We start from the raw sequence: 19,593 nt of genomic DNA on the forward strand, positions 1-19,593 counted from the left end.
ATGGTCCCCCTTGCCAACTTCTCAACATGACTGCGCGTCCACGCCCAGTGTCTCGTACTCTTCTCCTCTTCTTTGGAAATCTGGACAGGGTTCTGAGAGGCAAACTTTACTAGACCTTTTACCATTCTGGATCCGTGACATCGGCGGGCAAGATAAATAATGAGGTTTGGTCCGCGAATTAGATCGTAAAATTCACTCGGAGTGAGACGGCAGATAGGCTCGCTGGCCATAAAGCAGTCACGTGGTGGCAATTAAAGTCAGTTTTATGGTTTTGGGGAGTCGACACTATATCGCATATAAAGTTTAATCGCATTGACGCGGAGCTTCGTTCTCTTTCTCCGCAGACCGTGGAGGTGTTCCTCGACTTGCTTTCGCTACTACTTCTGACAAGCCAGGTTGCTATGGACTGGAAACGAGTCCACCGGACTCACTCGGGTGGACGAGGGTCGTCTCTTGGTGAGTTCGAGTTTTGTTTGTTTCGGGTTTTTTCGCCGCCGTCGCGCGACAAAATTTTCCTTAGGCCCTCGGTGAAACACTGAGCAGAACGTAAACGCACTCAAGTTCCAACTGCGTTAATTGGGGCTTGTACTGTGAAGACCTGCTTGTCCGGCAGATGGGTGGTAGGGGGCAATGCAATTGCTTCCTTCCTATACTGTATCGTTCGCTGCCCTTTGCATGAATGCACTAAATAATGACTTAAAGATATTTTTGATTATTATTGCCAGTTTTCCAGTATCCACTTTACAGATCCGCCTAGCCAGAATTACCTAAAAGTTTCGATAGAGAGGATAAGAATCTATCTATCTATCTATCTATCTATCTATCTATCTATCTATCTATCTATCTATCTATCTAATTTATTTTACAAAAAGGTATTGGCTCTGTTAAAAAGATGACTTTATACCGTCAACGCATGCAATTTGTTAATAGCATAAGGACACGTGCAAGGAAAAATAAAAACGTTTACGCAGAACACAAAAATGCCTCATTGGACGAAACGCGCATATAACATCCGCATACTTAAAGTAAAGTGTGAGAGCGAGTGGGAGATAGACAGAATTCGATAGACAATGAAGGAGAGAGAGGGACTGAAGAAAAATGTCTTCGCTCCTGGTTCACCGCGAGGTCAGCGGCGGCAGGAAGATGAATGTGCGCGCGCCGTAAACCACCAGCAGAGCTCGCTTTTGGCCAAGTTCAGTGTCACCCGCATCGGCGCCCCTTCTCCCCGCAAAGATGGAAAAGACAGAAAGCAAAAGAATAATAACTCCCGCGCACACCTTTAATTGCAAGGGCTCTCGGTAGAATAGAAGCGCTTTACAGATCTGGGTGCAGCGTGGATATATCAGCAGAACGGAATTGATGGCTGCGGCGGGCCGAGCCGTCCGGAGGTATAAAGCTCGTCTGATAACTTATTAATAGTTTTGGCCTAATATTAGCGGTCGCGATGAATGTAAGTTATCAAAGATGTATGGGGAAAACAATAGCTCAGAAAAGAATAAAAGGGAGAAGGAAAGTTGATGAGCTCGAAGGCTTGTTTGTGTCCATCTGTTTGTTTGCGCTTGTTTGTCTGAGAGAGAGAGAGTGAGATTGTAAAGGTAGGGGGAGGGCCGGGGTCAAAAGTTTACAGCAGAACAAGTAGCTGTCATCTGTTCTTGTAGAGCGCAGTGCCACTTTTATAATGGCACAAAAGATGGAATAGCTGTGAATCCCGTGAGTTCTGGTCTAACCTCGCGATGAACTCTGCGAGCTGGGTGACCCTGGGTTAGCATCCCCAAGAGACCACCTCCTCCGCCTGCGCCCGAGATGGAGTATTCAGGTTTTATTAAGGGCTTTGATTGGTGAATTTCCTTTGAATAAATCCCATTTGATGACCATAAGTTCGACAGGACATTTGCATTTAGGATTGATCATATTTCCGCAATGGACATTTCTTTGTTTGCGTAATTCCGAGCAGGGTTTTTTTTTTTTTTTTTTTTGGACGTTGCGGCTTCTTGAAAACTAAACATTCGTTAATTTTAACAGAAGAAAATAAGAGGCAACAGAAAGGGGGGAAAAAAATAATAAAGGAAGAATATGTTGTTAGCATTTTTCACCGGTAAAGTCAGGACTAAACCAGGCCGGGATGGTTTGTAGTAAAATCAAATGAAATTGTCCTACAAATAATTTTAGGTAATAGCTTAATCATCTCTTTCAGACAAATCTTGTTTTAGACAAGCGAAAAATGATTGATTATCGATTATATAATATTAATATACTATTAAATTCACTTTATTGTATTTGTTTATTTATTTATGTATTTACTTATTTTTGCGAATACTGGTTTCAAATAGTTTAAATAATAAATACTTAAACTGATATCTTTTTATTGGATATCATTTTTTTTCTGTTTAGTATTTATTTATTTATTTCCTTTTGTTTGTTGTGAGAATGCATAGGACTGCATTTAATAATAATATCTGACCTTTTTCGGGGGGAAAAAACGTGCATCATTTTTTGCAGTAGCCTACAGAAAAGTTAAACAACAAATGGCATTATAAACAAATGTGAATATCACACATTTGTGTCGACAACATTTGCACAACGTAAGTCATTTCGAAAGATTTTGTCCAGTAGCATATTCGTTCAATTCAGGGGTTTGCAGAAAACGCGACGAGTGATACGACCGTAATGCTTTTAATAAGAGACCGGAGATGTTGCGCTGGGAAACACAACGGCTGCAGTCATAAGATAATGAGTCAAAAGCCCAAATACAGAAATACTTGCGATTTGAAATGATTTAGGTGATGTTGGTTTCGGCCAAAAACAGTTCAAATTAACAGTCAGCTGGAATATTAATGTTAAAATTGCATCCTTAAATTGAAGTGAAATATCTTTGTATTTTGTAAAAGCAGCTGGGTCAATTTTTAACACAACAGGACTGCACTAGGTTAAATGAAACTGAAGCGAGTTATGTAGTAAAAGCAGGTTTTCATAACAAGGTATTAAAAAAAAGCAGGTTGCCGGTTGATCCGTATTTTTTAAGTTGGTGTAATCAGATTGATTTTATACAGTCTGCTGGGGAAATCAAGCATATGTTACTTTTAACATTTTCGCGTTGCATTTAACAGTTGCTTTAACGTTCAAGGCTCTTCATAGCCACTTTATTGGCAGTTTCTCTATTTTCAACGACTTTTAACGCACTGAGTAATAAAGCGACGAAGAAGACCTTTAGATCCGGCTTTTAAACACATAACCAGAGTCCTCTTTCGTCTAATGCTGTGATTAACTGTTAGTTTTACTTGTTTTAAATATGTAAATATCGCAGTTGTGTTTGATTTTAGCCGTCCGGTTTTGTACACAGAGGAGAAAGAAGCGCGTAATGAAGAACAGGCGACCTTGTATCGTTTTTATGGGCCTCGGAAAACTAAAGCCTTGGTTTGTTTTAAACCCCGCGCGCTTCGTTAGCGATTTAAGTTCAATCAAATAATAAAACGACATTATAATAAGAGTTAAGGTTATTAGTAGTAATGGCTGTTGTAGTAATAGTACATTTGTTGTTATAATAATGTAGAAAATAAAATGAAAAATGTATTTGTTATACATTAAACACACACACATATATATATATATATATATATATATATATATATATATATATATATATATATATATATATATATATATATATATATATATGCCGAGTGCCGACCTCCAGAAGGACCCTGTTCCCTGAGGGGATAAACGAAGTCCAAGGCCGGGGTAAACGCAAGGTCACTGCGTCTAACAAATATGAAAATGTCACCTTTTCAGAGGGCACGCCTTGTTGTTTAACAAAGACTGTCAATGAGCAAGATTAATAAGAGGCGAAATGGACACTGAGTCACTGAGAGGTCAAACCGAAGTTATCTCTGTGTAGCTATTAAAGAAAGGTAGCCGGAGCGGTTCTGAAGCTCTCCAAACGCACGAGACGCACATAGTTTAGTCAATACTAACTTGAAGCTCGCGTGCACAGAGGAGTTTTCGGTTCAGGGTGACTGTTGATCCTCTACATGGAAACGTTAAGGATAAAGAAACATTAGGGATGGGAACTACCTGTCGCGCAAAGGACGTGTCACTATTTTGGTTTATCCGAGCATGGCGTATACGCTTCAAGGGTGAGGGAGAATGTTTTTGCTCACGAAGTTACATCAGGTAGGCCTCCTGCGTTATATTTTAGCGTTTATATAACCCTGCTATTTAACAAGGCTAAAAGGAATACGGTGACCTTTCGGAATTTAGCCTGTCTGTGTTGTGCATTTCCCCCCAAAAACGAGAAATGGTTGAAAGAAGTCTATTGGCTTTAAGAAAAATGTAAGATGAACGTTTCATAGAGATATTTCAGGATTATAAACACGACACTGCGGTCTTTATTATAAGGGATGTAAATCATTTCAAGCATCGTTTAAACAATACCAATACGGATATAATTGAATAAACCGCTATTTATTGCAGTAAACTAGAAAAGCCAAGTGCAATAAACAGTTAGCGGTTGCCTGCAGGCTATATATGATAGTTCAATACGTCCTGGATACAAATTCTGAGTTAGTACGCTTGTTAGAGTAGAAAACGAAATGCAATGAATCTAAGCCACTGTGCAATGCTTGAAAGGTGGCAAGATGTCCGGTTCAGTTTAACTGGACAGTTCAAAAATATAAAAAGGCAACATGTTATGAAGCTTCTACAGACAATAAGAAAAGCCACTTTTCTTTATTTAGTCACTTAAACATTGCAATTCACGCAGTTTGCCTTTGCTGAAGACGTGAGATTTTTTTTTACTAATTCAGTAATAACAATAATTCAAAAGATGAAAGCCGAAAGATGCAAATGCATGTAGCATCCTTTTGTCGTTGTTGAATACACGTGCTCGGGTCGATTTCACGTCGAGCAAATCGTCTAGCTGATGGCCTTTCGTAATATTTCTTTGACGATGCCAGAGGTGGAACCCCCAGAAGTGAGTCTGGCCATTGTGTTTGTTGCGTTTGTTACAAAAGACGCGTGATATTATTGGCTGATGCGTCTGCTGGCTCGTAAGTAGCCTTCGTGCTATTCATTAACAGGTGCACGCTTAGCCACTGATACAGTTGGTTTTGTTAAAGTGGTCGTGGGCCTTCTTCAAGGTTCTTTTGAGGAACCTATAGAAATGTTAAAGTCCCTGAAGGGTACGAAACTCCAGATCCTGGTACACGAACAACGAGATATGCTGTACATTTATCACGCGAAAGGGCATTAACACTAGAAGGGGATGCTTTCTTGATAAATTACGTTCTTTATTGGACTCAATTGTTTTTCCACTGTATATAATGCATTTTAACGCACTTCTTGTACGTTCAGTCGGCTGTTTAGTTTTCCGCGCGATGCATATGGTAACTACATCGAATTAATTTCTGATATATTTTGATTCGATAACAAAAACAGACGCATTGACCGCTCGAACACATTTTTGCTGTGCTGATGCCTGGCCTGCTATTGGTGCTTGTTTACACGATGCCCACAGGAGGCGCTGATTGGTCGCATTTCTCACGTGACCCACCAACTTTGTACATTTGACAGAGGAGTAGGTGGGTTTTGGAGAGATCAGAAAAACGACAGCACGATAAAAATTAGAATTGTTGCACTTTTCAAATTAATGATCATGAGTTCCTACTTGATCAATTCAAATTACATCGAACCTTCCTTCCCACCCTGCGAGGAATATCAGCAGAACGGATACATGCCCGTGTCCTCTGATTATTATGAGCGGCCGAAAGACGCGGGCTTCCCCCATCACGAGGAGGCATCATACCCGCGATCGAACTACCAAGAGCCGAGCTATGATTACGGTAATGTGTCAACCAACGGCCTCAACGATTTCGCCGACCGTCATCACGCGCAACCTCAATCCGTTCCGCAGAATCATGGACCCCGCCTCACCACAGAGAGCTGTGCCGGTTCAGCCGCGAACAAGGATTGTAGCCTCGTGTCAGAGACTCTCCCGGGCGCACAGAAGGGTAAAGAGCCGGTGGTGTATCCCTGGATGAAAAAAGTCCACGTTAATACCGGTAAGTAATGCGCACGGGCAATAAAAGCTCTAGGAGCCCTGTGGAGGGCGTTCGTCGTGAGGCATGTGGGGAACGTACCCTGTTGTAATTGCTCATTTAGAGGATTTACTGCCATCGAGATGAAGTCCCGGTGATTACGAGTTCTCGCAAATTTTATTTCCCTCGGCGTTCCGCCCTGCCCATTCGCGTTTGTTTGTTACGACTCGAAACAAAGTTGATCGTTTACCAAGTTAGCGCCGAACAGGCCTTTTAATTTAGCCGTTTTCAATTTCGCAGCGCTACCAAACTAGTCACATCAATAGGCTGCTGCGTGTGAACGGGACGCCGACGCGTATCCATTGTGTTTCATACCCTGCCCGTTTAGCGCTCTTGAAAATGTTTAGCACGTGCACTAATCATCCGACATCTCACCAATACCTGAGAATGTCAATAACACCTGCTTGGTTATGTGTGTGTTTGTGTGTTTAGTGACCGCCAGCTACTCTGGAGGAGTGCCCAAGAGGTCTCGCACCGCCTACACGCGCCAGCAGGCTCTCGAGCTCGAGAAAGAGTTCCACTTTAACCGATATCTGACTCGACGCCGACGGGTGGAGATAGCGCACACTATGTGTCTTTCCGAGCGTCAGGTGAAAATCTGGTTTCAGAACCGCCGCATGAAATGGAAGAAAGACCACAAGCTGCCTAACACAAAGATCCGCTCCTCGAGCTCCGCGCCCTCCAACCATCACGTGAAAACGGACGCCACTCAGCAGCAGCAAACGCTGCTTCCCGCTCCTTGTTCCTCGAACCTATAGTGCTAGAAGCGAATCGGCACGAACGGAACTGAACGAAAAAGAAGAACACGTAGCAGTATTAGGATCGGAACTTCACAGGGTTACTTTTTATTCAGTGTCCGATGAGGCAACTTAACCTCGCCTTCCCAACCTCTTCCTCCGCTCTAATTTGAGCTGGAAATCACATCCTTCCTGTAAAAATAGTTTCCCTCTCTCTCTCTTAAAGGAACAATAGTAGAATGTACTTTAACTTGGACAATGGATCGTTACGTTTTCTGTATTTAACTGAGACATACCGAGTCTTGTCTGTGAAGATCTGCGTTAGTTACGCGTGTACAAATTGACATTTTAACTTGAAGGCACAAGCATAGGAACATTCTTCCTGGGGTAGTTATCTTATTTGTCTTAGTCCCATACTTTAGAGTATTGTTAAGTGTATTTACGTCATCGAAGCTGTGAATATTCGTGTATTTGGTTATTTGTATATTGGTGAATGATGTCCAGTTGTTTTAGTAAGCCTGTATGCAAGTAATTGTAGGCTTCCCGTGAAAAACAATAAAAATGACTTTATTGTGTATCATCTATTTAGTTTAACCCACGAGGCCATCGTAGGCTGTGTGCTGAACGATGTTGCTTTTTTATTCCAACGCAGGCAAAACTGATAACTAACAAATAATTAATAGTCGCTGAATAAGCTAAATTTTAATCAAGTACATTACCAATGCTGGGCCGACAGTGTAGCTTTGTTTATTTGATTTTAGGTATTATATAGCATAGCCTATTAAAACGGTTAACTTCACAAACCAAGTTGCATTGCTTCAGTCTCGTGGCGTTTAGTTTTTATTTATTCACTTTGGTTATCAATTTCGTATAATAATTAAAAAGCGCCTAGCTGTTATATATTAGTGTTGCTTTAAGCTGACCCTTTTTCGATGCAGCGTTACAAAATAGCTGCTGGTTCGCTGAAATGTTGCATATTTAACTTAAGCGCCGCATTATTTATTTCCGAATATCCGAACTGTTACGGGCTGTCGTGACAAAATCACGGCTGACATCAAACTATTTGAGTCGTTCTGGAAACGATAATAACGGGTTCAGTACAAGCAGACCTCGTTTGCGCCACCGAGCCCCTTTGTTCGATTTCTCAGGAAAAATCTGCACTCGGTTGAAATCGCAGGTCCGTTGTAAATGTAGTCTGAACGGTAACCGTTTCTCTTGTGCAGTAACTTTACGAAATCAAAATATAGGCTATTTAAATAACAAATGCCATACCCCAATAGAAGGCCGTTGAAATAAATTAGAGACGGACAGTAGGCTACTTAGTAGTGTAAACTACTGCTGGGGTCAAGCAGAGGACAAAAACGAGCTGTCCAATCATCAAACTGAAGCACTGCGTACGACCCCTTAACCTATGACCTCGCCGTATTCAGCACCCTCCAGACCATGGTCTATTTATTCCTGAACGCATGGGGCAGTAGTGGAACTTGAATAAGGCCTGTGTTTTAAAATTGCAGAGAGACCAACACCGTACTATGTGTTTATGCATAACTTACTTTACACGACTACTTTGACATAAAATATGCGTTAAATGTTCGAATTGGCTCATTTATTTGCGCTTCAGCATCTCAATTATTTGTTATAGAAAACATAAGCTGTGAAACCGACCGTTTAAACAGGTAGAAGAAAGTATTCGTCAATGTTAATGTAAAGATGCCAATTTAGTAAGTTTCAGTGCTCTAATAATTTTGCATTTAGGCTAATATCACAAAGAGTGACAACGATATCATTGGATCTTAAAGAGCATGTCTATTTGGTTTGTGAAATTTGAAATCAGCTTTGGTTTTTAAATAGGCTATTCAGATTTGGAAAAGAAAAAACTTTTCACCACGTCCCCTAAGATAGTCTCAGTCATCACTGATGATTCAGATCTTGACAGACAGGAAATTTAAACTTCCATCATGACACCAGCACCTCACCTCTCAATCTGCTGTGCTTAAATTTTAATTGACTGGCTCACATGACCTTATTAAATAATAGATACCTCTTGGTTAGAAATAGGCACAGGAGGTTCGGTCGGATTTTTCATTTTGCAGATGACCGCCGACTTAGAGAGACCTCTCAGAACCGACCAGCTGCTCCTCTTCCGGTCAGTCTTCAAAAGAGTGTTTGGAGTAAGTAATCTCAGCTTTTTAAAACCAAAAGGGTGTTAGGTATAGAAAACTATATAGCACATGTTCGAAGTGCAGGTTATATAGCCCATAGATGTTGTTTGTATTGATGTTTCTCATCACCGTTATCCAACAATGTAATAGTAGGGAATTTTCTTTGAATAATTCAGATTTTTTTAAGTCCAGTTTATATACAGATGTTAAATAGTGCATTATTGTAGACTATTTTTAGATGTATGTAGGTGGTTATGTATACTACTCTACTTTTATAAATCTCGTTTATAAGGTGATCGTAAATAACAAGTGGTATAACTAATGATAACAATAACAATTATATGTTCTAGATGTTCATAAATGACTGAACCTCTTTACTACGCATGCAATGTTGGTTGGCTATGATTCCCAAAACACAGATCTGATTTTTGACTTCTATTTTTTTTTTAATCTCATTCAAATTCAACAACTATAAACAGAAAAAGATCATTGCATTTCCACCGGCATCATCGTCAAACCTCGTTGAGCTGAACCCTGCATCGTTATTAGATTTGACGATGATCGCGATAACTCCGAGAGAAAGAATCGTCTTCGTCCGCGCGTTGAAGTGATCTTAGCTTGCTTCAAGAGCTCCACATCTCAGCAGTGATAACAGATTTGTTCCGTCCCCTGGCAAAACTCCGCGAAACAATTAGAGAGAAAACACAGCCGTCTGTTGGCTTCTCCAAAAGACTACTTTAAGAAATAAAACGAAAACGAAATGCGTGAACTACGTTTATACTGACATGCAGTGGCTAATTTAATGACAGTTAATTAAATAAAAAGTGAGTGATGTTATCATAAAAAGACGGGGGTTATTATTTGCACCCGTTACGCACCGTCCTGCTCCCGGATAGCGCGTAAAAGCGTTCCTGGTGAACTTTGTGCTCGGGTCAGTGGGAAGTTTAGGAAGCATGCTGAAATGTACGAGAAGCAAACAGACAGACCCTAGGGACCCTAGACAGGTTCGCGTTGCGTCTCGCAACACCCCAGGGCTGTTTCTAGTTATAGCAGGCAGGTGAACACTCCGACAAAAATGCATGAACAACACAAACAAGTCTGACTGAAGCGGCTTTTTTGAAACGCGTTTACTCTTTTAAATATATTTGACTTTCGCGAGTCACGCTTGATAAAGCACGCGGCACCTCGCGTCAGAATGGAGACGCGCAGCCTGACGCGTCGCCTCGGCACCGTTCGCTCAAAAAGCGGGCGACGCTGGCATCTGTCCAGGATTTATTTGCATGAGGATTGAAATAAAATAATAACATAGGTCGGGTCGTGATAAAAATCTGTTCGTGCTCCTTCAAATCGTGGCTTCGGGGAGAACAAAGCAGTGGTGTAAGGGGGAGAAGCGGCCCTGCCTGGCTGAGGTGATTAATTATCTACAGGGCTTCAGCAAGTCTGTTGGATGAGCTTTCAGCCTAAACACTCTGCTGCCGGAAAACAAGCACCAAACCGCGGTAAAGAGAAAGGCCCCTTTCGGGACGGGTCTTCTTTCTTTTGTTTGTTGGGGTAGGCTTGATAGATCGCTGCTCTGTAAAGATGTCAGAACTGTATCTTAAGCTCCCGCGACTCTTATAACTAAAGGTTACGACGTCTAAAAGAGTACCTTCTGCGCGTGCACCGCTGCATATGCATCATTTTCAGCATTGCAGTGTTGACACGAGCAAACTCTAAGGTCAAAAAGATCACATGCGTGGTGGGTCCGCCGATAACAAGAACTTCCATCGAGTCTTGTTTGACTGATACACCGTAATCACCGAGAGAGGGCCACCTTGCACACACCAGTTCTTTAAAGGTATTCACTAACAGTGATATATTAGATTTTCATATATATATATATATATATATATATATATATATATATATATATACATATACATATTTGGTAGCAAGTATTGGATGGTATATTTCTAAGAGATAATGCTAGATGGGGGGGAAAAAATAAAGAAAATTATTATTAATTTTTTTATGAATATAATTTTAATAAATCAGAACGCCAGGTGTTGTTCTATCGCGAATGCATTTGTTTGATCTAACACCGGCACACAACAAGACTATCAGTGTTAGTGTTGGCTTTTGCGTAAGTAGGGGACACTCCGCAACGTCCTATTTCCCCCACATACAACGTGCTACTAATCTGCCATGCGCTGTTTTCTTCTGCTTAAAAAGGCTCCAAAAAAAAAACAAGGCTGTGATTTTGAAACGCGAGGAAGTATTTCGAACACACCACTTTCATCTCTTCCATTCTTCGCGATCCTCCTCAAAGGGGACCGGCAGCGGTCTCTATTAATGATTCACAGTTCAAAAAAGGTTTCCTTTTTAATAGACGCTCGGTCACGTGAGTGGGGCGCATAATATGGTTGCGATATTATGATGAAGGGGGTGGATGGCATGCGAACCCCGGTCTGCTGCTGTGCTGATAGCGCTAGCCTACTTCACTAAAGTGGGGTTGGGTCATCGTGGACTCGCCTGAAAGCCGGAGAGATAGGGACAGAAAAAATTAAAACGAACGAAAGATCCTGGTACGTTTTGCGGACGATGTTACGCAGCTGTCATGAACGGATATGTTTTTCTACACAGAAAAAGACAGAAAGCCCTGCACACCATGAGGATGGATTTTATTTTGAGGTATTTCCGCTGATTGTTGACCGCTATAGTGAGTTTTTTCGACTCAGAGAGGAGGTCGGTTGCCGTAGAACTAGAGAGACGAACTTTTGATCATTAAAATACACTTAACTTGGACCATATTCGTCAGTCAACTTTTCTTCACGTAACAGCACCGAAACAGACACGTAGATAAAAAAAAACAACTGTCAGATCTATTACGGAAATGCTACAATGATTTAACTTTTTTTTACAAAGCTAATATAATTTAAAAAAAAATCAAATTTTTATATAGGTGTTTTCTGCGAGAAGTCATTAACCAGAATAGATCCCGAGGAAACAAATGTTATTTTTTTAAATCAGGACCTAGCATGCGTTACATAAAATTGAATGTAAAATAAAAGTAAATAAAGGTAATAAATAAAATGATAACGTCTTTAAACAATATAAATTGATGGAAATCAATTTTACTTAAAACATTTCAAACTTCCACAAGCCCCCAAAACACTTTCTCTTACGGAAAAGTGACTCAGATCGTGGTGGAGGTAAACTATTTATGTTTATCCAAAGATGTGAATTTTATGAACTGTGTGAGTGATTAATGGTAATGTCTTTGTGCTGCGCGTATAGTCTCGAACCGGTAACGCTTGCGCGTGGCTGCGAAACCCTCTAGGTTGTAGACGGTGTGTGTAAACTGGGTTTCCCCAAAAGAATAAATCACAAGACAGCGAATAAAACTCAGCAGAGCGGCGGCGGCCCGTTTGTAGCGGAGGCTCGCATGGGAAACGAGGATATAATATAAGGAGTCTCATCCAGAAGCACGCTGCCGCGCGAGGTCACGACGCTCCAGTCTTGATTTATGGGCTGGGGGACTTAGGGCGGCCGCTGCTTGAGAGCTAATGACTATTCGATCTAAATTCTCCAGAAAGGAAACAAAATGGAGGAGAGCTCGATACGTTTGCCCGAGCGTTTTTATTCCTTATGATATTCCCGATTATACGTTCTCGTTTTCGCACGTGCGCCAATATTTTATCTTTTGCTGTAAAAATGCATCCGTCGATGTGATTTATTCGCGCTGTTATTGTTAAGGTCCCTTCGCCTATTCATTATGATATGCATTTATATCTATTAGCAGCGTTATTAATTGCATTAGAGAAACAAAGAGTCGTAAGTAAAGCATTTTAATACCGATTTCTAAAGCATGGGTTGAGTATTAAAGATGTCTCTCGTTTGTTAATATTCGTTTGATCAAAGCTTAATGGTAAATTATACCAAGGTCATTTTCTGTGTGCTTAATGCGTTTTTGTAATTGATGTTAGATACAACATTGGAGTTCCAATTGTAACGAGTTCGGTAACATTTAATATAAAACAAAGAATGAAAAACATACAGAAGTGTGTTTATGTATTTTCATTTAGAGTTTAGAATTGTTCGGTTAAGAGGTATTGACATTATTTACTGTCTACATTTCTTCTGGCTATATTTAGACAAAACATCACAGTAACTTTTATTTCTTGCCGTAGATCTCCAAATAAATGAACGTGCCCCACCACTGAGCCTACGAGAGACTGTGTTTTGCTTAAGGTGAGCTTTCTATTACATTCTACAATTGCCATGTCGTGCTATATGTTATTCACTATCATTTCATTTATGCAAAGGCTCACGCATGCTGCATGCGCGCGTACACGAGCTTAGGCTGTGTGAAAACCGAAGACCCGTGATTTCTTCCTTTCCACGTTTCTGGGGTGCGATTTGTCATTTTGAGGGAGTCTGTTGAATCAGCGCTCAAGAGCTAATGTGAGAAATGTCTTGTAACTGTTTTAGGTGCTTTAATGCAGATTAATTGCAGATTAAAGCAAACTATCTATCTATCTATCTATCTATCTATCTATCTATCTATCTATCTATCTATATATATATATATATATATATATATATATATATATATATATATATATATATAATGAGGAATAAAAATATATATATAATGAAAATCATGTAACTTCAGATCTTTTGTTTGTTGTGTTTTACAACACAATTATTTTACAAAAAACACTTGATCTACTTTTCGCCTAGCAGCTTCCGCGCCATTAATTAAATCTCTTAGTCATCGTTTTAATGAAAGAAAAAAGGGAAACAATCGCGTAAATGTCTAAAATGCTGAAATTGTCAGAAAAATCGCACACGCAAGGGCTTTTAGCATCCCACTCCCCAGCCCACGCCGCCCGCTCTTTTCTCTTTAGTTTTGGTAATCTGTAATCCAGTGGGCAGCGCGAGAACAAGAATCTGCCTCTGTGTTTACCGCCGTGCTGCGTAAGGACATAAATCTTCTGGTTTGACCGAGAAAATACACAAGCTGATGCTGGTAATTCATCCGTATGCAGAAGAGTTTGATCCATAACCCCCCAGTCTTCAGTTCGCGGCTCCCTTTTTTCTTTTTGCCACTTTGGAGGTCCGGGAGCTTTACAACCCTTTTCTGTAGCGAAAAAGCATCCTTTAATTTACTGCCGAAAATCTTTAGGTGGGACTTTATGACTGATAATTTATTCAATTGATGGAGTTATTAAAATATTGCGCTATATTATTAGCAGCATTATTAGAATAGACCTGCTGTGTTGTTGTTTATTTATTGCCTCTTCTGCGATTATTAATCCTGTAATTAATTTCGGCCTAAGTAATACAGACCTTTCAGGCCAATAGTATCCGCGTTCCGGTTTTGAGTTGTTTAATCAGACTCACACTTGTTTAGCGCAAAACGTCTCATGTATAGTCTAGCTCTTTGCGCAAAAGATAGATTTTATAAAGTTGTATGTATATCATCCCGGCTGTGTTCGCAAGGGAGTGGAACTGCTTTCCGTGCTTGAGAAGGCACTTCATTTGCATAATTTTTCTTGTCTACGGTGACGCTCTGTTTCGAGGGAGTTCACTGGGGTGTGCATGAGTATGCGTTAACGTACTAGTTTGTGCACGTTAGTGGTACACGAAAGACTCACTAGAGCGCAGCCCATGGTGGCATTTAGTATAGGTCCGAGAACACAGGCATTCATTTAGGATCATGTAATATGTGGCTGCGTGTGAACGTGCGCAATCTCTACAACCAAGGCGCAGGAGACAACTTTCGTTATTACTGATCTACGTCAAAAAAAGACAGAAGAAAGGAATTTAAGTCCTCGAGCGCGACCGAGTCGCTGCTTTTACCGCAGATACGTCCCATGACTCCTGCAAGTGCAGCTCTGGCTTTGTTGTCTTCCCGATTTAGCTTTACCCTGGACCGCTGTTTGATCGATTTCTGCCGCTGAATGAGAGAAGCTCGCGCCGTGCTGCGCGCTGCTCGTCAGAGAGGAAGGTAAGCGGGACGCAGGCAGAGTTCTCGCATGGCTGTTAAATGGCGAGTTTGTGATTTATGACCGCGCGACTGAAATCTCGGTTCAGGGAGAGTTCATACTCGCACATACACACACTCACTCACAGTCAAGCCAGATTCCTCCCGTGCAGCAGCTGGGTCTCCTGCAATGTGGCTTCGGTGTCTTTTCTTTTAGCTTTCCTGTATGATAGTGCCAGAGCGCGAGTTATTGGAAGTCAAGCATGGATGGGTCATCTAGAAATTGAAGAGGCCTCTTGGTTTAGTTTTACGCAATTATGCGGTCTTAGTATGCTATTTGGGCCTGACTTTAGCACAGTTATGTCTGTATTTGTTGTAAATGCATTTTTTAATTATTGGTTTTATTATTGAGCTGACTAGTACTTAATCGGTATGCTATTATTATTATTATTGTATTATTATTATTATTATTCCTGAAATATACCGCTTGCCATATATTTTATTGTGCGCTTGAAGTAAAGCACGATTCTTTTGACTTTCTTTTTTTGTGATCCTATCTTCGCTTTGTTTTTAAGTATATAAATGCATGTGGACCGGTGTGATTTAACAGGATATTTATTGTTGTTATAACTATAATATAAAATATTTCTTAAGAGTGTAAAAATGCACTAGGCAAATGCAATGCGTTTCAGCGGTTATTTCCGCGCTCCGCGCCAGTCCTGGGCCGTGACAGTATCGCTTTCCCAGCTTGGTGACCCCTCATGCGTCCACTGGTGCCAGTTAACATTATCCATTATTTTGGGTTGGCGAGGAAGAAATCGTGGCGTGGTTTGGAGACGCGCGTCTGCCCGGTTTTTCAGGTTTCCTGTTACTACAACTTTCGAACCCAAACAATACACGCAGGGGCTTGTATTTATGTAGACTAAAATGTCACGAACGACTTATTACCTTAAGAGCTAAAATACGCCGCGAATAACGACTCTTGTATAGAATATAAAAATGTATATTTAACATTATATTTAAAAGACGGAATGAAATGAAAGTCGCATACGTTCTCGGCAATGATTCATAGCCCGGGTGCTTTAATTCACGCTACCTATTTACTAATAACGCACTGCTCCATGTGTCTTTTTGTCTACTGTTTTTTGAACATGCTAACATACGGACTATTTTAACATAGCTATAGCTTATTGTGACCGTGAAGCCTATTTAAGTTAAATACTTCAAGCTGCCTTCGTGTTCTCAGTTATGTTGTCTATTGTTGCAATTGGCCATAAGGTAAGTGGTGACCGGCTCTCCCAGTCTCGCCACAGTGTCAACTGAGCTTTGAAAAGTAAGATGGATAGGCCTTATTTCACCCGCTCACCGTATCTTCTCTCGCCGTAGGTTCACCCGCAGAGCCCATTGGCGGAGAGGTGTCACGTGACTACGTTGAGCCAATGTTCTTCTACGAAGGTGTCAGGACCTTGTCAGAAAGCGAAATAAACATTGGGAAACGGCGAGATGCAAAAAGCGACCTATTGCGACGGCTCGGCAATTTACAGTGGCTTTCCCTATCAAAGCGCAAACGGTTTAGGTTATGATGCCAATCAGCAGCAATATCTCCAGGCCCTTCATGTGGAAAGCGAGTACCATCGACCGGCCTGCTCCCTGCAGTCCCCCGGTGGCTCTGCAGCCCTGCACAAACCCAGTGAAATCTCCGAGGGCTGCCAACGGAGTAACGGGACGCAAGCCCCAGTACCAGACATCCCCGACAACAACCAGCCCCCTACTGCCCCTTCCGGACCATCTTCCCCCAGTTCCCTGAACCAAATCCCGAGCAGCGATACCGCTACGAAGAACTCAGGGCACGCATCTCCAACGCCAGGCACAAGAAAACAAATTTTTCCGTGGATGAAGGAATCTCGTCAGAACACAAAACAGAAATCCTGTAGCACCATTTCAGGTGATTGCATCAACCACATCGTTAAATGAAATAGCCTGAATACACACGTTTATAAAATAAAACAAATTAATACGATCTTAGCTAGCCTATAAAGTTAGTATTTGCATGTTTTTTTTTTAATGTGCTAGTTAAAATGATCTGTGCAGTGTGTCTGCTAAAAAATTAAATGTCATAAAATAGGCCTATATAAACAGGCTAGCCTGTTATGCTAGCCTATATGCTGCATGGAGTTTGAAATTCAGCCTGCTAAAATAATAGAAACCATCACAGAAATTGAAATGGTTTCCATTAAAATAACATTACGACCCATTCACTTTTCCAGTAATGCCATTGCAAATTTTTTTGTAGTGTGTTTTGGGTATTTTTTCCAATACGATTTAACATCCCACCAATAGAATCCATCACATACCAGTAGACACCAGTATACAAGCAATTAAAAATTCCCATTACAACCATTAAATTTATTACCTTTTCTATTGTGTTTTGGACAGGATTCCACTGTTTTTTTTTCAGCAGGGTGCTATTTACAGTTTATTTATGATACACTGGACCACGTGTAAACCTCACTGTGAAAGTGGTTTTAGAGGTAATTGGACGGGTTTGATGTTTAAATTCCGCGTTTCCAATAAAAAAACCCCACATTTGTTGGGTGTTTAAATGTTTAAATTACACCCAACAAATACCACGTCTATCACAGTTTCATAGTTGAATTCATAGTCAGCTATTTTTATTTGATAATACAGTTGGCTTCTGATTGCATCCTTCCCAAGCCCTATTTCCTGAACAGACTATGCCAGTACCTATTTTTGTATAACCCTAACGAGAAGAAGTAAGCTATTGTGTTTTGGTACAATTATTTTGTGCTTCCTTTAACATGGATATCACGATATCATTACCGTATAATTCTTTAAAATAACGTACAGCTGTTTCTTTTCACGGCGCAACACGCGGTGCTGTAGCAGCAGGGTTTGGTTTTGAGCGATTCAACTATTTTAAAGAACGGTAAGAGTAACGCACGATAAATATCGTGCAGTGAGGTCCATGCTGGTACGCGCGCGATAATGCTTTTCGTTTACTTTTTTTTTTTTTTTTTCTTTGCGCAGTAGAGAGCTGCGCTGGAGACAAGAGTCCCCCCGGCTCGGCCGCCTCCAAGCGGGCTCGCACCGCATACACGTCTGCTCAGCTGGTAGAGCTGGAGAAAGAGTTCCACTTCAACCGTTACCTCTGCCGCCCGCGACGAGTGGAAATGGCAAACCTGCTCAACTTGACGGAAAGGCAGATTAAAATATGGTTTCAGAACCGCAGGATGAAGTACAAAAAAGACCAGAAGGGGCTGGGAATGATGCCCTCTCCTGGAGCGCAGTCTCCTAACAGTCCCGTTGCCCTGTCATCTGGTGGCGGAGCGGGGGGTGGGAGTGCGTATTTAAGCTCGATGCATTCTCTGGTTAACAGCGTGCCCTACGACTCACCCTCTCCAGCGTCTTACAACAAACCCCAGCCTAACGCGTACAGCCTTCCTACGTCATATCCACCTCCTCTGAACAACTGCCCGCCTCCTCAGAAGCGGTATCCGGGGACCGGCACAGCCACGCCGGAATACGACGCGCATCATCTTCAAGGCAACAACAGTTACGGGACGCAAGTGCAGGGCAGCCCGGTTTATGTAAGTGGTGGTGGAGGCTACTCGGATTCTTTGGTGGGGATGGGGGCCTCGGTGTTTGGCCTGACACATCTACCGCACCCACCTCAAGGCAATATAGACTACAACGGCGCCATTACCATGGGAAACAGCCATCAGCAAGGAACGTGCGAACCGAACCCGTGCACATTCACAGACCTTACACCGCACTATTCTCAGGGAAGAATTCAGGAAGCCCCCAAACTGACGCATCTATAGTGCCGATGCAATGTATGTCTGTCCCGGTGCACGGCACACATTTGCGCTCCCCGTCCACAGCTGCGTATATTTGGTTCACATTGGTTCACGTAGCCACAGCGAAGTTGGTTTTACTTAAAACACAGTAATGGAAATGAAAGTTTCTTAAAGCTCAAACGCCGTGGCATCATGGGAATAGGTAGGCCTGTGTTGTTTTGATGAAATATGAAACAGGGTATGAGAGCGCATATTAGAACTGTTTTTATGCGAGCTTCTCAGTCCGCGATTTTTTTCTCTGTTTTGCATTTTGCACTTGAGGAAGGATGCATATAAACAATTTTTTTTATTCAACAGTCTTATGCAGCGCGAGCTCGTGTCTTTCAGATGTATTTATTTGTTTCCACGGACAGTAGGTTGTGTTATTTAGCCAAAATCCTCAAGGTGATGTGTAAAAGGAACCCAGATTCTCCCAGTCGTGTCAGTGCTGAAACAAGTGCTAGCGGGCAAAAGCAGTTTTTATCAAAGGTCAATGTGTTCGAATATTAATCGATGTGTGCGAATGTTAATCGTGTGTTGCTTAAACAGTCGAAGAAGACAACGATCAGAAGCTTTTTATTAGTTTGATTTTTTTTGTTTTTTTTGATGTCATACATTCCATGCTGCTCCACTTCTGAAGAAATAAAGGACACTAACTGACTTATGCATTTTGCCTTCGTAGTAGAGGTGTTACACAACAAAAGAAAAGCATCAGAAATTGAATAATAAGCGGATAATTTGCTCAGAGCAAGTCGCTCTTTGGTTCAAGATAAGCAA

At 41.4% G+C, this 19,593-nt stretch overlaps 2 protein-coding genes across 8 annotated transcripts; both read left to right on the top strand.

Annotated features, from left to right (window-relative positions):
- The first annotated feature begins 344 nt into the window (after positions 1-344).
- hoxa3a (homeobox A3a) lies at positions 345-19,476 on the top strand. 7 transcript variants are annotated; one of them, XM_043217419.1, is made up of 4 exons: positions 345-456; positions 13,161-13,221; positions 16,346-16,904; positions 18,008-19,476. In XM_043217419.1, exons 3-4 carry the CDS (start codon positions 16,463-16,465, stop codon positions 18,799-18,801), a joined length of 1,236 nt encoding a protein of 411 aa, XP_043073354.1. In that variant the 5' UTR covers positions 345-456; positions 13,161-13,221; positions 16,346-16,462; the 3' UTR covers positions 18,802-19,476. The 7 variants fall into 7 exon arrangements, with proteins under 7 accessions (XP_043073354.1, XP_043073356.1, XP_043073358.1 ...); XM_043217421.1 differs by lacking the exon at positions 345-456 and adding an exon at positions 7,551-9,000; XM_043217423.1 differs by lacking the exon at positions 345-456 and adding an exon at positions 11,067-11,661 and having other exon boundaries at positions 18,011-19,476.
- hoxa4a (homeobox A4a) lies at positions 3,758-7,406 on the top strand. Its single transcript, XM_043217428.1, has 2 exons — positions 3,758-6,056; positions 6,525-7,406. Exons 1-2 carry the CDS (start codon positions 5,645-5,647, stop codon positions 6,848-6,850), a joined length of 738 nt encoding a protein of 245 aa, XP_043073363.1. The 5' UTR covers positions 3,758-5,644; the 3' UTR covers positions 6,851-7,406.
- Positions 19,477-19,593: the final 117 nt, after the last annotated feature.

This window comes from Puntigrus tetrazona, chromosome 19 (assembly GCF_018831695.1).
Source record: "Puntigrus tetrazona isolate hp1 chromosome 19, ASM1883169v1, whole genome shotgun sequence".
Lineage (NCBI taxonomy): Eukaryota > Metazoa > Chordata > Actinopteri > Cypriniformes > Cyprinidae > Puntigrus > Puntigrus tetrazona.